At 42.3% G+C, this 18047-nt stretch overlaps 1 protein-coding gene across 1 annotated transcript in view; it reads right to left on the bottom strand.

Moving 5' to 3' along the window:
• UST (uronyl 2-sulfotransferase) overlaps positions 1 to 18047 on the bottom strand; it is a 437794-nt gene that overhangs the window by 79122 nt on the left and 340625 nt on the right. Inside the window, exon 5 of the mRNA XM_040350590.1 lies at positions 9488 to 9641. Within this exon, the coding sequence (XP_040206524.1) occupies positions 9488 to 9641 (154 nt within the window). The remainder of the gene's footprint in view (positions 1 to 9487; positions 9642 to 18047) is intronic.

Below are 18047 nucleotides of genomic sequence, written 5' to 3'. Positions count from 1 at the left end.
TTCCTATCACCCACCCCTGTCATCTCCATCCTCCCTGTCAGCTTCCTACCACCCACCGTCATCTCCATCCTCCCTGTCATCTTCCTACCACCCACCCCTGCCATCTCCATCCTCCCTGTCATCTTCCTACCACCCACCCCTGTCATCTTCCTACCACCCACCCCTGTCATCTCCATCCTCCCTGTCAGCTTCCTACCACCCACCCCTGTCAGCTTCCTACCACCCATCTCTGTCATCTCCATCCTCCCTGTCAGCTTCCTACCACCCACCACTGTCAGCTTCCTACCACCCGCCTCTGTCAGCTTCCTACCACCCACCACTGTCAGCTTCCTACCACCCACCCCTGTCATCTCCATCCTCCCTGTCAGCTTCCTACCACCCCTGTCATCTCCATCCTCCCTGTCAGCTTCCTACCACCCACCCCTGTCATCTCTATCCTCCCTGTCAGCTTCCTACCACCCACCCCTGTCAACTCCTTCCTCCCTGTAAGCTTCCTATCACCCACCCCTGTCATCTCCATCCTCCCTGTCAGCTTCCTACCACCCACCGTCATCTCCATCCTCCCTGTCATCTTCCTACCACCCACCCCTGCCATCTCCATCCTCCCTGTCATCTTCCTACCACCCACCCCTGTCATCTTCCTACCACCCACCCCTGTCATCTCCATCCTCCCTGTCAGCTTCCTACCACCCACCCCTGTCAGCTTCCTACCACCCATCTCTGTCATCTCCATCCTCCCTGTCAGCTTCCTACCACCCACCACTGTCAGCTTCCTACCACCCGCCCCTGTCAGCTTCCTACCACCCACCACTGTCAGCTTCCTACCACCCACCACTGTCAGCTTCCTACCACCCACCACTGTCATCTCCATCCTCCCTGTCTTCTTCCTGCCATCCACCCCTGTCATCTTCCTACCACCCTACCCTGTCAGCTTCCTACCACCCACCCCTGTCAGCTTCCTACCACCCACCCCTGTCATCTCCATCCTCCCTGTCAGCTTCCTAACACCCACCCTTGTCAGCTTCCTACCACCCACCCTTGTCAGCTTCCTACCACCCACCCCTGTCAGCTTCCTACCACCCACCCCTGTCATCTTCCTACCACCCCCTGTAATCTTCATACCACCCCACCACCTTAAATTTACTGGTGCACATCACATATGATGGATGCAGGGACATTTTTTTTGGGGGGACACACATAGCTGGTCTTGCCTAGGGAGCAAATTGCCTAGCACCGGCCCTGCCTGCACTGAGGGGCAAATTTCCGCCCGCCAGCCCGCTCCACTCCCCGCTGCACTGTGAGACAAATTGTTGCCAACCCGTTCTGCCCGCTCCGCGCTCCACTGTGAGGCAAATTGACACCCAACCGCCAGCCAGCCAGCCAGCTCCACCTGTTCTGCCAGCACGCTCCATTCACCTGGGCATTGCGGGCAGAACATGGGAACAGTCAGCGGGCGGGACAGTCAGCAGGTGAGCAGGCTTGCTGGACAATCAGCGGGCGGGCAGCAGAGAAATTACATTATCTCTCTGCTGCCTGCCTTTACTCTGGGACACAGCAAGTGGCAATCCGCAATGTGTGGCAGGTGATGTGGCAAGTGACAATCTGCTACAGGTAGCAGGTGACGTGGCAAGTGACAATCTGCAACGTGTGGCAGATGACGTTGTGGCAAGTGACAATGTGTGACAGGTGGCGTCGTGGCAAGTGACAATCTGCATTGGGTGGCAGGTGGCAAGTGACAATCCTCAATGTGTGACATCGTGGCAAGTAACGATCTACAGGTAGCAGGTGACGTGGCAAGTGACAATCTGCAACGTGTGGCAGGTGACGTTGTGGCAAGTGACAATGTGTGACAGGTGGCGTCGTGGCAGGTGACAACCCGCATCTGGTGACGCGGCAAGTGACAATCCGTATCTGAAGGCAGGTGACGTTGGCAAGTGACACGCTCGGGGCTCCTACTGATTCTGCAATATGGTGAGTTGAACTATTTTATATAACAATGTAATAATAGAAATTATGCACTTCAAGCATTTTTATTATTATTATTATTTTTTTTTTACTAGTAATGGCAGTGATCTGTTTTTTTTTGTTCGTTTTTTTTGCGAGACTGCGACATTGCGGTGGACAGGTCAGACACTTTTGACACATTTTTGGGACCATTCACATTTATACAGCAATCTGTGCTATTAAAATGCACTGATTAATGTGTAAATGTCACTGTCAGGGAAGGGGTTAAATGTGTTCCCTGGGAGGTGTTTCTAACTGGGGGGGTGGGACTGACTGGAGGAGGAGAGAGATCTCTGTTCCTAATCACTAGGATAGAGCCATGATAGGTCCACTTTATACTCCTACATACATGTATAGAGCCATGACAGGTCCTCATTATACTTCTACAGTATATACACGTATAATGCCATGACAGGTCCTCTTTATACTCCTATACATGTATAGAGCCATGACAGGTCCTCTTTAGTTATAATGATATCAAATAAAGGATGTGGGGCATTTTGGTGGGCGTGATTTTTTTTCTGGGGGGGCAGCATTTTATTCTTGGCGGCAATAATTAATTTATTCTACGAGGCAGCACAATGCCTTGGGCCGGCACTGCTCCAGAGTCTAATTGCTGGCGATTCAGGAAGTCTGCCTTCCAATTTTCCACACCTAGGATGTGCACAGTAGACAGAGCAAATCCGTACAAAGCTTTTTTTTGTAAACCTATTGAAGAATTGCATCTCTTTGCAGCAACCATACCATAGCAAGAGCCTATGGTAATCCCATATTTTCAGTTTCAAGGCAGTCAAGTGCAAATTACTGATATTATGGTCAACACAAAATGAACGCCCATTTTAGTTGACACCCACAAAAAAATTCTCGAAAGAATGGTAGCCTTGGATTTCCCGTGCTTTGATAACCTCCTTATGTCACTCTGAGGACCCTAATCCACTGTTCCACAGACTTTTTTATCTTTATCTCTTTTTTCTTCTCTTTTTCTACCTTTCCTAGGATCTTCCTTTTTTTTCTTGCTCATCCTCTTTTCATTTTTTAACTCTGTATCTTCTTTTGAATTAGTGTGTAGGCCTGGTATTTCAGCAAATCTTAAAATTAACACTCCATTCAGATACAGTGTAATTTTGCCTTTTGGGACGTTGTGAAGTTTACTTATTCTCTTTGTTGTAAGAAACCATGACAATGTCATGTTTGCAATTCCCATATTTGCATACATACTGTATGTTTTGTAATTGTCATCCCATTGGCTCTGTTGTGTATGTTCTAAAGACAATAAAGCCTTTTGTAAAAGAAAAAAAGGAATCTGTTTTACTCAGACACTAACAGAAAACTGAGACACGCTGGGAGTGGGTGGGGTATACTAGGATATCCTTACAGCTTTGTTTGCCAGTGTCCATGCTCCTGAATGCAGCAACATAACCCAATGTATCTAAATACTTTGTCCTGTGTCCCTAATGCACAGTACAATAAAAAACATATTTTCACTTGCAAAACACACATTTAGTTTGTCAGCTTATTACAACAATGTACAACAAAGTCTGAATTTTAAATACACATTCTCAGACAACCTAATCCAATTCAAGAGATTTCCAATGCATTGCATACTATGACAATTCAGCAGCCTGAGCACGGGATGGTCTTTAATATGCTACTTATTACTTTAACATTCTCTGGGAGATATTGCTAACAGACATAATTGCAACATAAGGTCACAAGTAAGTGGGATGACATGGCTAAATAATAACTAAAAACCTTAATAATTTGTCTAAAATTAACTTCAAGACTGTCTGAGTGCATGTAATCAGACACAACAAAATTACTGTTCCACTAATAGTCAGGCTGACAAATTAATAACATCCTGAAGCTGGTAGTGGTGAGGTAAAAATGTGAAGTTTATATATGGCTATCTTAGTAGAATTAGAAATTGGTGAAAGAATCCTCCATGTTTGAAAATTGTAATGACAATGGACAATGGACATTTTGGTCAGACGTTTTTTAAACTGTGCATTTTTAACCACTTGCCGGCCAGCCGCCGTCATTGTACTGCGGCAGGTCGGCACGATCCTGCAAACAGTCATAGTCGTACGTTGGTCCCTTTAAGCGGGATAGCAGGCACGCGTCCGCTGCACTGCGGGGGTGCCGATGCGTGTGGCCGGCAGTAGCGATGACCGTTGGTCATGCGCGATCGCGAGCACGAGAGCCAGAACAGGGACGTGTGTGTGTAAACACACAAAAAACTGTTCTGTGAGGGTATGTGTAGGGGTTGGGGTGAGCGTGGAATAACAAATACACCTATAGAGGCACCATCCCCTAAAAGTATGCAACTATGTTTCAAAAAAGTAGAACGGGGTGGGACTTTGGTTGTGCCTCTGAGGAGTGTAAAAAATGGAATACAAATACATTGACTTATAGAAAAATAGATACATATATTTTTCTGCCATAGGGCATTACAATCTAAAGATAAAAATCAAGTATAAATGAGTTACAGTCTTGGAGTTTGAGCTCAGGGTGTGCAAATCACATGCGGTTGTAGCAATATGGCCTACGTGTTTCGTGGACAAAAACGCTTTGTCTGGGGGCTTTGGAAATAGCACAGTAGGATATCACATAGATTCTATGGATAAAATATTGATAAACAGTACATGAGTAACGTGGTTTTGCATGGGGAAAAAAAGCAGATAACTGGAAGATAGAGAAGTTGATGCATTTGTTTGATATGCATTTATATGCATATTTTATCATATTAAACAAAAGCCAATACAAGCTATATATTATGTCATGAAACATCTAAAACATAGACACAATTATATTAAAATTTCTATTGATGTGCAGCGATGCTTTGCATGTAGAGAGGAATCAGGTGAGAGTACTTAATTATATGATGCTAATTGTCTACACATTGGCTATATATATATATATATATATATATATATATATATATATATATATATATACACACACACACACACACACACGCCGTTGAAGACAATTGGCCTACACTTACATGTATATATGTAAACTCACCCTGAGACTGTAGTCGGAGGATACCGGCTCGGAAGGACAAATAGGCCTGGGGCCTTACATATATACATATAAGTGTAGGCCAATTGTCTTCAACGGAATGGGTGTGTGTGTGTAAATATGTATGTATGTATAATATATATATATGTGTGTGTATACAAGGATTCCAACTCCAACGTGTAGACAATTAACATCCTATAATTAAGTACTCTCACCTGATTCCTCTCTACATGCAAAGCATCGCTGCACATCAATAGGAATTTTAATGTACCGTATTTATCGGCGTATACCGCGCACTTTTTTGCCCTGAAAATCAGGGCAAAATCGTGGGTGCGCGATATACGCCGATACCCGCGACGAGTTTGAATACTGCGCCGGCATATACCGAGCGCAGTACACTCGTGTATAGTCGGCAATGCTCTGCTCCTCTCGCGCTCACGTCCTGGACGTACAGGACGTGAGCGCGAGAGTAGCCGAGCATTGCCGACTATACGCGAGTGTACTGCGCTCGGTATATGCCGGCGCAGTATTCAAAACTCGGCGCGGGAAAGCGGGTATCGGCTGACGCCGAAGCTGGGTGAGTGGAGCGGCTCAGGAGAAGCAGGTAGGAGGGCAGAGCACTCACAGGCAGTTTGAAAAAGAACACATTTCCCTCCCAAAAAAGTAAACACAGCATAATGTCTTTTCTGAACTAGAAGTCTATACGGTAGTTGAAAGTGAAGCTCCACCTTTACACCATAGAAAAAATGCTTCATGTGTACTTTTACATCTTAATGTGCTGTGATGTGATCTATGTGTAATGTAATGTGCTGTGATGTGATCTGTGTGTAATGTAATGTGCTGTGATGTGATCTGTGTGTAATGTAATGTGCTGGGATCTGTGTGTAATGTGCTGGGGGGCTTTGGAATATAAAAGGGGCTGTTGAAAGTTTTTTTCCTAAAACTTCCCTCCTAAAATTAGGGTGCGCGTTATACGGCGGTGAGCATTATACGCCGATAAATACGGTAATTGTGTCTATGTTTTAGATGTTCCATGACATAATATATAGCTTGTTTTGACTTTTGTTTAACCACTTCATTACTGGGCACTTAAACCCCCTTCGTGCCCAGACCAATTTTCAGCTTTCAGCGCTGACACATTTTGAATGACAATTGCGCGGTCATACAACACTGTACCCAAATTATATTTTTATAATTTTTTTCCCACAAATAGAGCTTTCTTTTGGTGGTATTTGATCATCTCTGCGATTTTTTTTTTTTGCGCTATAAACAAAAAAAGACAGAAATTTAAAAAAAAAAACCCACAATGGGCCAGATTCACAGAAGAGATACGACGGCGTATCTCCTGATACGACGGCGTATCTCCTGATACGACGGCGTATCTCTGAGATACGATTGTCGTATCTATGCGGCTGATTCATAGAATCAGTTACGCATAGATAGCCCTAAGATCCGACAGGTGTAATTGACTAAAGCCCTGTACACACGGTAGGACTTTTGGCCAACCAACTTCAAAATCTGCAACTTTTCAAATTTGTCCGACCGTGTGTACGCTCCATCAGACCAACTTTTTCTGGTTTCATCCAACAAAAAGTTGGGTCTGCGAACGGACCAACTTTTCAGCAACAAAAGTCCGATGGTGCTTTGTGTGACCGTGTGTACAGCAATCCAACCAACTTTTGGACAAAGTGCAAATACGAATGCTCAAAACCAATGTTAAAAGCAACAAACAATAGCAGAAGTTAACCAAAGGGTGGCGGTAAAGAGCAGAAAATAGCAAAAAAAAAACACGTGATGTTAGGAAACTTTTAGAAAAGTTTGCAGAAAAGTCTGACTGTGTGTATGCTATGGGTGTGGCAGGACAAATCAATTAGGACAAAAATCCAAGGGAAATTTTTTTGGATGTCCTACCGTGTGTACAGGGCTTTACACCGTCGGATCTTAGGATGCAATTCTAGGCCGGCCGCTAGGTGGCGATTCCATTGCAGTCGGCGTAGAATATGCAAATGACTAGTTACAGCGATTCACAAACATACGCTTTACCCGCCGCTCTAACTTTACGTTGTTTCCGTCGAGATACAACTAAGGCTGCCCTCTAGCCAATGTTAAGTATGGCCGTCGTTCCCGCGTCGAAATTTGAAAAATCACGTCGTTTCTGTAAGTCGTCCGTGAATGGCGCTGGACGCCATTTACGTTAACGTCGAAACCAATGACGTCTTTGCGACGTCATTTAGCGCAATGCTAAATCGGGTAATTTGACGGACGGAGCATGCGCAGTATGTTCGGCGCGGGAACGCGCCTAATTTAAATGGTGCCCGCCCCATTTGAATTAGGCGGGCTTGCGCCGAGCGGATTTACGTTACACCGCCGCAAGTTTACAGGTAAGTGCTTTGTGAATAAGGCACTTACGCTGTAAACTTGCGGCGGTGTAACGTAAATGGGATACGCTGCGCAACGTATTTGTCTGTGAATCTGGCCCAATATTTTTTACTTTTTGTTATAATAATATCCCAATTTATTTTTTTACAAAAAAAAATTTTTTCCTCGGTTTAGGCCGATACGTATTCTTCTACAAATTTTTGTTAAAAAAATCGCAATAAGTGTATATTGATTGGTTTGCGCAAAAGTTATAGCGCCTACAAAATAGGGGATAGATTTATGTTTTTTTTTTTTTACTAGTAATGGCGGCGATCTGCGATTTTTTTTGTCAGGCCGGCGATATTGCGGCGGACATATCGGACACTTTTGACACAATTTTGGGACCATTCACATTTATACAGCGATCAGTACTATAAAAATGCACTAATTACTGTATAAATGTGACTGGCAGGGAAGGGGTTAACACTAGGGGGTGAGGAAGGGGTTAAATGTATTCCCTGGGTGTGTTCTAACTGTGTGTGGAGAGGGACTGACTGGGGGAGGTGACTGATGCTGTGTCCCTATGTACACACAGCATCGGTCTCCTCTCTCCCTGACAGGACGTGGAGCTCTGTGTTTACACACAGAGCTCCACGTCCCTGCTGTCACCGCCGATCGCGGGTACCTGGCGGACATCAATGCGCCGGGCACAGTGTTTCCCCCAATGTGCGCCCCCAGCGGCGCATGCGGGGAATGTAAATAACAGGACGTCCACCCGGCACTTGAGAGCCGCGCTGTGGACGTCTTTCGTCTATAGCGCGGCCCTCTAGTGGTTAATATATTAAAAAATATTAAAATGCCATAAATCTTTCCCTTATTTTGTAGACGCTATGACTTATGCGCAAACCAATCAATATACGCTTATTGCGATTTGTATTACCAAAAATATGTAGAAGAATACATGTCAGCCTAAACTGAGGAAAAAAATAACTTTTTTAAAAAATATTGGGGATATTTATTATAGCAAAAAGTACATAATATTGTGTTTCTTTCAAAATTGTCGCTTCTTTTTTGTTTATAGCACAACAAATTAAAACCGCAGAGGTGATCAAATACCACCAAAAGAAAACTCTATTTGTGGAAAAAAAACTTCAATTTTGTTTGGTTACAATGTCGTACGACCGCGCAACTCTAAGTTAAAACAACGCAGTGCCGTGTCGCAAAAAATGGCCTGGTCATTGAGCAGCCAAATCTTCCGGGGCTGAAGTGGTTAACTACATCAAGCAGAGTTTATTTTTGGAAGAGGAGGACGCCAGTGTCATTAAGAACGGATGATTTATCAGCTGTCAGGGAGGTTCCCTGCTGACAGATGTATGTAAAAAAAAAACATTGCCAATAAAAAAAGTCGATCCCAGAAATCATGTCATCAGGAACTGGTCCTCCTAGCTTTTAATTGCATGAGACCCGGAGCGGTTAGTGATAACTTGCCTTCCATGCTTAGTGATAACTTGTCAATTAATATAGAAAGAAAAAATTGGTTAAACTAACACTACTTTCATTATTATTATTTTACAAAGCTCTATACTTTAGAAAGGGACAACAAAAGATGAAAGAGGGACAGAGGTATTGGTTTACCAAAGAGAGACAGTCCCTTTAAATGACGGACAGATAGGTATGCCAATTTTTCTTAAATTAAAACGCCATCCTCATGTTAACCTTTTTTTTACTGGTTTTTGCTCATGCTCAGAAATTGGCTCCTGGCATACTCTTTGATTGCTAGTGCTAATGCAGACAATGGACTCGAGGAGGTATTCAGAAAACTCCACCCACTTGGTGACACCCACTTAACCACTATAAGTTATGTAAATAAAATGTTGCTGTGACTTTAAAATGGGGGTTTGTACGTGGATATAATTATAGAACATAGGTCCTTCTGCACACAGTGGACAGACCCATTCATCCACCTCAGCTGTCAATAGGAGAAACAGGGGAAGTCATATACAATTACAAATAGACTAGAATGTAGAAATAAGAAAAATTTAGTCATTAATTCCTTGGGGTTCCTAACCTAAGTTGAAACTTCTTCTGTACTTTTTAAACTTACCAAGTACCTCTCCTCTTCTTTCATGCCTGGTGTACGGACCATGTGATTCTGTTCTCCTCTCCAGTCTCCAAATCGTCGAAAAAAATAGTTGGAGAGAAATCGGTTTACAGGGTCTCGAATTATGTTAATGTACACTGGTTGTTCTGCACCAAACCTAAAAACATAGAACAAAAATGATTATATTAGCTGGTATTGAGTACTGATCTTACAGTACACTAGTCAAGTGGTTTTGTTTATGTGGTTCATGGGAGGGTTCCAAAAGAAGGGGGGTATCCAGCAAAGCAAAGCTTTGCCAACATCAAATCACCCAAAAGTGCAATCCTTTAACCCAGGGTCTATGAATATTCAGCATCCTGTATTAAATAATGGAAGCAGCAGTCATAACAGATCTAAAAGCTATAGGAACATTTACTGTAGTCTTTAACCACTTCCCGCCCACCATATAGCAATATGACGGGCGCAAAGTGGTTCTGTTATCCTGACCAGAAGTCATATGACGTAATCAGGATAACCCGCAAAAATGCACCCACGGGGGCGTGCAGCGAGGCGATCGTTGATGTGGTGTGTCATTCTGACGCACTGCATCCTCGATCTGGGTAAAGAGTCTCTGACGGAGGCGCTTTACCACATGATCAGATGTGTCCATTCACAGCTGATCACGGTGTAAACAGTAAAAGCCATGTGTCGGCTTTTCCTCACTCACATCTGACAGACGGGGAATTGATTATCAGTGGAGCCCCCTCCAGAGGATGCTTACCCAGGACCACCAGGGATGCCACCAGAACCAACAGGGATGACTAAAACTGATGACCACGAGGTATGCCATCCATGGCCACCAGGGATGCCAATCAGTGCCCTTTAATAATGCCATGCCCACGTGGCTATTGCATGGAATCCAATTAGGACTTGGGTGAGGAGACGGGAAATAAGGATTGGGAAATTTCCACAATTTCACCAGCGACCATCTGGTATGACGCCTTTCCACTGTTTTTTTAAATCGGCCTCAGAGGCAGTACTTATATAAAGGTGATTGTCCTGTGTGCTGGCGGTTGCTCTGTACCCTGAAATCTTCCATTATTTGGCCTCTGAACACCCCCATAGGGGTAATCTAGTGAAGAGGTTAATACAAGCAGATCCACCTGCCACAGACATTCAAAAGTGCAAACTATGCCCTCCCTTTCGGTCCTGATCCAGGCACTTGTCAATAGTTCCAACTTTGTCCACACCAGATGCAGTTCCGTTCCGTTTCGTGCACTTTTTTTCTGCACAAAATGCATGCACAGTATTTTCCATGTATCCCAATGGCTCTAGTTCACACTATGCAGTCAGTTTCCGGTCAGTTTCTGCATCGGAAACTGACTGCATAGTGTGAACTAGAGCCATTGGAATTAGAGGTCAACCGATATATCGGTCGGCCGATATATCGGCCAATATTTGTCCGTTTTTATTAAATCGGCATCGGCCGATTATTGTGAAAAAAATCGGCTGATTCGCGACTATACCAATAAACGGTCCTCATGGCCGCCTGCCCTGCAGTACTGACCAGTGCTCCTGCAGCGTGTATTTCTAAATCCTCCACCCGCACGGCCACTATAGAAGGGACGGAGAGATTTCACTGGCATTGCATCGTACCGCCCCTGCCCCGCTCCCTCCCTCGGTGTGCTGTATTAGAGAGAGAGAAACAATCATTGGTCCATTAGCATCTGCCGCCTGACTTGGTAACTCCCCCCAGCAGAAGATCGTGGCCAGCACTAGCTCTGTCCTCCTTTCCTGCTGAGGTGGAGCCTGCTGGCTGCTTGTATTACACTCCAGCATGTGGAGTGCTCTTGTAGTGAAAAGTAGATTTGCCTTTAGTAAATAACCCCCTCTGTGTACATGAGCCCTTATACTCATGGTCACTAAAAAAAGTGATTCAAATTTTGTGGCCATGAATATTGGTGCATTTTCCAGAATGGCCTTATTCTTCATAAGTTCTTAGCAGCTCACAGCAGAACTATATAATATAACAATATAAACATTAATAGCCTATTAAATAATAGCATAACCAGGTTTTGTTGTAATATTCAACTTTTGAGCTTTCCCCTGCAGTATATTTTTCTGCTGTTGCTAGTCCTCAGTCTGATGGTCAGCATTATTCAACCTACTTTCTCTGAGCCCATGTTGTCCAGAATCTGCCTTATCTTGTTATTGAACAGTTGAAGCAGAAGCAGCACAGTCATTAGCTCATCTCTCTGTCACTCTGCTTTTTATTCCTATCAGCATGCTTCTTGTCAATGCATAAACTGACTGACTCCTTATGCTGCTACATCAATTTTTTATTTGGCAACCCCGTCAAAAAAATCAACATTTTTAAGTGAGTTTACAATTATGTGTTGGGTGGCATTCATAGCTGCCTTGGGCAGCAGATTGGACAACCCTGGTGTAGAAGAATGCTGTGCATATATGATTTTATATACAAAGCTTTTTTTTTTTATCATACTACAATGTGATAACAAAGGTCCTATCTTTGAAAATATGTTGAAAGACAAGATAATTGCACCATTTTGAACAGAAAACAGTCGGATTTGTTAGTTTGGGAATGTATTGAACATCTGAAACTAATAGTTTTATATTATGTTTACTTGAAATGTAACCCCTAGGTGGCGACGGTACGTACCAAGGCCCACAATTTTCAGACACTTTTTAACCACTTCAATACAAGGCTTTAAAACCCACCTCCATACCGGGCCTATTCTGGCACTTCTCTCCTACATGTACAAATCATCATTCTTTTGCTAGAAAATTACTCAGAACCCCCAAACATTATATATGTTTTTTTAGCAGACACCCTAGGGAATAAAATGGCGGTCATTGCAACTTTTTATCTTGCACGGTATTTGCGCAATAATTTTTCAAACGCCTTTTTCTTGTAAAATATGAAAGATGATGTTACGCCGAGTAAATAGATACCTAACATGTCATGCTTTAAAATTGAGCACACTCATGGAATGGCGCCAAACTTCGTTACTTAAAAATCTCCATAGGCGACGCTTTAAATTTTTTACAGGTTACCAGTTTAGAGTTACAGAGGAAGAATTGTTGCACGCACTCTAACGCACACGGCGACACCTCACATGTGTGGTTTGAACGACGTTTACATACGTGGGCGGGACAGGGGCGTTTTAATTTTTTTTTAATTTTTTTTTTATTTTACTTATTTATTTATGTTTTACACTTTTTTTTACTTTTTTTTTTTGATCGCTTTTATTCCTATTACAAGGAATGTAAACATCCCTTGTAATAGGAATAGTATGTGACAGGTCCTCTTTAAGGAGAGATGCAAAGTCAATAAGACCCCACATCTCTCCTCCAGGCTGGAAAGAATGAGATTGTGAAAAAAATTCACAGATCTCATTCTTACTAGCCGCAATTGCGGTTTGTTTACTTATGGGTACCCGGGCATAACGTCATCACATCGCGCCCGGGCCTCCGATGGTCATCTCTATGCCTCCCAATCAGGCGCACGGCGATCATCTCTCCGGGCCCCCGATTGCACGGGAGAGCCCGGAGAAGCACCGGATGGCGGCAGGAGGGGGGATGTCCCCTTCCACCGCCTATAAGAACGATCAAGCGACGGAACTGCCACTATGATCGTTCTTATGGTGCGCAGGATCACCGCCGGAACAAAATTATATCTGAATGATGCCTCTAGGTGCAGGCATCATTCAGATATCACCGCACAAATTACAGGACGTCATATGACGTCCACCCGGGATAAGAGATCCCATTTTTGGACGTCATATGACAGTGTGCGGTTTTGAAGTGGTTAATATGTTTTTTTGTGTTCCTTTTTGCCACTACACTATCAGATACGTGTCTACACAATGGGGTAGATTTACTAAAACTGGAGCACTCAGAATCTGGTACAGTTGTGCATGGTAGCCAGATTTTAACCTCAACTTGCTCAATTAAGCTTTGGCAATAAAACCGGATTTGTCTCCATGCAGAAGTGAGCCTGATTTTGCACTCTCCAGCTTTAGTAAATAAACCCCAATGGGACTATTATTTCAAAGAGTGAAGCAGCTACTAATTAAACAAGAGGATGGTTGATACAGACTTGATCATGTTTAATCATCTTTATCTACATTGTAAATTTCACACATTTAATATATATATATATATATATATATATATATATATATATATATATATATATATATATATATACATATATATATATATATATATATATATATATATATATATATATATATATATATATATACATATATATACATATATATATAGAGATATATATACATACATACATATATATATATATATATATATATTTGCATTATTACATTTCCTAAAGCAAATGCTTAAATGCACAACTGTTCTCTGTCTACAAAGAAAGAATAAACTCCTTAGGCTCCATTCACACCTAGGCGTTTTTACGCCTGTAGCGCGACGCGCACAAACGCCAGAGGGACGAAAAGTAATGAAAGGCAATGGGGATGGTTCACATCTGAACGCCTAAACGCCTGTAGCCTGTAGCTCAAAAAAGTTCCGGACCCTTTTTTGTCGCTCCTAGCGCGCGATATGCGCGTATTTGAGCGTTTTTTTTTTTACATTGAAGTCAATGTAAAACGCCTGTAACGCGCGTATTGCGCGTAAACACGCGATTGTACAAGCGTTTTGACGCCTGTGTTGCTGAAATCCCAGGAAGAGGAATTAAAAATTCCTAGGAGAGCAACAAGTGATGTCAGGGATGATCATTTTTCTTATTGGCTAATATGGAAAAAGACAAAGTACAAAAACGTCGAACGCCACTGTGCGAAAACGCGCGCATATACGCGCGCATATACGCGCGACAAAAACGTCGGTAAAAATCACCTGTAAAAACGCCTGTACGCCCTACGCCTAGGTGTGAATGGAGCCTTAATTATTACTCTAGTGACCAGCTGTCACAACCTCTATTGATTACTGCAAGATAAATGGCATAACAGTAGAATTTTTTTTCTTTTGGGAAATATAGAATATCTTTCACATTCAATGAGACAAGGAAGAAAACTATGCAGGAAATACATTTATCACAATGTCCATCACCTCCTGGAAAGTAGTTATTACTGGTACAACCACAACTACATTAACCGTGATTGAAAATACATAAAATCCTTTGGGGAGGTCAGTGGATTTTCACATTCCCAGGCTATTATTTATTATTTCCAACTAAGCGTATAAACAGATTGTATTGTGCCAAAAATTTCTGGTATTGCTCTAAAAAATTGCAAAGCTTCTTTAGATCAGGGTTTCAGATATTGTTTCTTAATTAAATGTGAAAGTCAGGATGACAAATTTCCCAGCAGGATTATGTACTTCTACTGAAATTTAACACTTTGGGTGGGAAATTTCCTTGGTGAAAATTGGTTTTAATTTTGTTTACCATCAAATATAACTTCTAATTACTTATCCTATTGGTTAGGGTTATCATATTTATGCATCTCTCACAAAATGCCAATGTTAATGACTACACGCCAGCCTCTCTGCATTCTTTTTCTACCAAAAGAAAGCTGTTACTGAGGAGAAAGAATGCATTGAAAACAAATTATCAAGAAAAGGTTGCCGTAGTAGCCCCTTAATTCTCATAGTATTCATAAACATTCTTTACATTAATCTTCCCATTACCTAAAACAGAGCACAGGGGAGCAAGTGCACCATAGGGGCTGAACTTCTAGATGAAAATGTAATTTATTACACTGCTCCGTGTTCATAGCAAGAGGGACCCTTTCATAAGTAAATGAAGGTCATTGCTAAGAGGCAACGTGGAAAGGTGGACTGAAAATTTATAAAAAGAAGGCTGCAAGTTATTGAAGCTTGTAAAAGTGTTTTATATTTTAATGTGAAATCAGACTATACCAAGGTGTTAATGCAAGCATCTGAAAGGTTACATTTTCCTTCTACGGGTAACTAAAGTGAATCTTTGTCAGAATATTTTAGTCTTAAGTCATAATTTTTACCTGAAGTAACCCACAACAACCAATTTTGCCGCGTACACACGATAGGATTTTCCGACAGAAAAAGTCCGATGTGAGCTTTTGAAAGGAAATTCCGACCGTGTGTGTGCTCCATCAGACTTTTGCTGTCAGAAATCTTCCATCTTCCTTCCAGATTTGTGGCCTCCTGGCTACATGTGTGGCTGGAGGTATGATGATGTCACTCCCGCGCATGCGTACAGGAGCAATTGTTTACGGCACAAGTTCTGAGGGTCCGCCGCGGTACATGTACCTTCAGAGTGCATGTGCCGGTGACATCACCAGCTGGATGCAGTGTGAATATCTCGTAAACAGTGCAAGTTTAAGAGTTATTCATTGTACCTATAGGTAAAGCTTTATTACAGGCTTTCCTGTAGGTACAAGTCAAACAAGTGAGTTTACTACTACTTTAAATGCTAGAGATGCTATGATATTTTATCTATTTATTCATTTTTTTTTTTTTAAAGTCTCACAGAGAAGATACTAAGACCCCTTTCACACTGAGGTGCTTTGCAGGTGCTATATCGCCTGCAAAGTGCCCTGAAAGAGTCGCTCCATTCATTTCAGTGTGAAAGCCCTCGGGCTTTCACACTGGATTGGTGCACTGGCAGGACGGTAAAAAAGTCCTGCTAGACACATCTTTTATAAAATTCTTTATTTTTCCATTTTTTTTCCCATCACACAGGGATAATAACACATCACAATTACACGTCATACATTTCAGCCAGAATTCAGGTTTTCTTAATCGAGAATAACCTGGGGTCTCCCCCTGTTATACCCACCCCCCCCTGCTTCAAAACTGTATGTCCAACCAGCAGAAGCATAAACAAAAAAAAAAAGAAAATGTATTTATTTTCCTTCTTCCCCCCTACCCCTCCTCCCTACCCCATTCCCCTCGTTCCTTGTATCTAATATAGGGGGCCCAGAATTCCCTAAACTTGTCATCTTGTTCCCTTAGGGCCATTGTAAGATTTTCCATATGCTGAATTTCAGTAATTTTTGCAAACCATTGTGGTCTACTTGGTGAGATATTACTTTTCCAGAGAACCGGAATACATGCTTTAGCTGTTGTGAGCCAAAAGTCTTTTACTCCTTCACACTCCCAAAAGATATGTAACAAAGTGCCCTCTTCTTTTTGACAACGCCAACAAAGGTTCGACACCAATGGAAAGATCTGATTCAAAACTACCGGGGTACAAAAGCCGGGTTGCCCAAAATTGGTATCATCTGACTCACTTCCGTTGGTCTATTTTTTTTTTTTAATCTTTTTAACCACACTGATAGTCGTCCCTATCGTTGGATGTCGTTTAACTGTCTGTGGTATCGCGGAGTCACTTAACCAAATTAGGCCTTCTAATGGTAGTTCCGACATTGCCTGTTCCAAAATGATCCATGGTTTGTCTTTTGGTGTGACGCACCAATCCAATACTCTTGACAGATGTACTGCCTCATAATACGAGAGTGGGTCTGGGAATCCCACCCCCCCTTTTTTTTTCCTTTGGTAGTGTTAAAATGTCTCTACGCACTCTGGATGGTTTCCCTGCCCATATAAATCCCGCAAACTTTGATCTGACGTCTCTTAGAAACCCCTGGGGTATCCTCGTTGGAAGCGTCTGTAGTAGGTATAACAACCTCGGCATTACATTCATCTTTATGATGTTGATTCTGCCAAACCAAGTAAAGACTTCTTTATCCCATTTCTGCAGGTCTTACTTAATTTGTCTTACCAACGGTACCAAATTTAATTCCAGAATTCTATTTAATTTCTTTGGTATTTTAGTCCCAAGGTACCCTATGTGTGAGTTTGTCCATTTAAACGAGAAAAAAGTCTTTAATTGCTGTTGTTGTGCCATACTTATCTCTATCCCCATTGCTTCCGATTTATTGTAATTAACTTTAAAATTAGAGAGTGTCCCATATTTATCAATTTCTGATAACAGTGGGGGGAGAGATAGCACTGGCATAGTTAGGAAAAACATCAAATCATCCGCAAATGCTGCGAGTTTATGTTCCCCTCCTTTTACACAGATACCCCTAATATCTGTATTCAGCCTTATTGTTCTTAGGAAAGGTTCCAACGTCAAGATAAAGATAATTGGTGATAGGGGGCACCCTTGACGTGTCCCGTTACATATAGCAAAGGGCTCAGAGATGGTATCGTTTATCTTAACTCTGGCTTTCGGTTGAGAATATAAACTCATAATCCATTTTTGCATCCCTTCTCCCAGTCCTATATATTGTATAATTGTTTTTAAAAACTTCCAATCCACCCTATCGAATGCCTTTTCAGCATCAGTAGATATAAGTACTAGGGGTTTCTTATAGGACTGTGAGAAGTGGATCACACTTATCACCCGTTGCATGTTTTCTCTACCTTCCCTCGCTGGGGTAAATCCGACTTGATCCTGATGTACCAGACAGGGAATATATGGCATTAGTCTATTTGCTAATATTTTTGTAAAAATCTTTAAATCTACATTTAGTAATGATATTGGTCGGTAATTTGAACACTGTGCTGGGTCTTTCCCCTCCTTTGGTATAACAGC

Source organism: Rana temporaria, chromosome 4, assembly GCF_905171775.1.
Source record: "Rana temporaria chromosome 4, aRanTem1.1, whole genome shotgun sequence".
Classification (NCBI taxonomy): Eukaryota; Metazoa; Chordata; class Amphibia; order Anura; family Ranidae; genus Rana; species Rana temporaria.
This window is presented reverse-complemented; position numbering and strand designations above follow the sequence as displayed.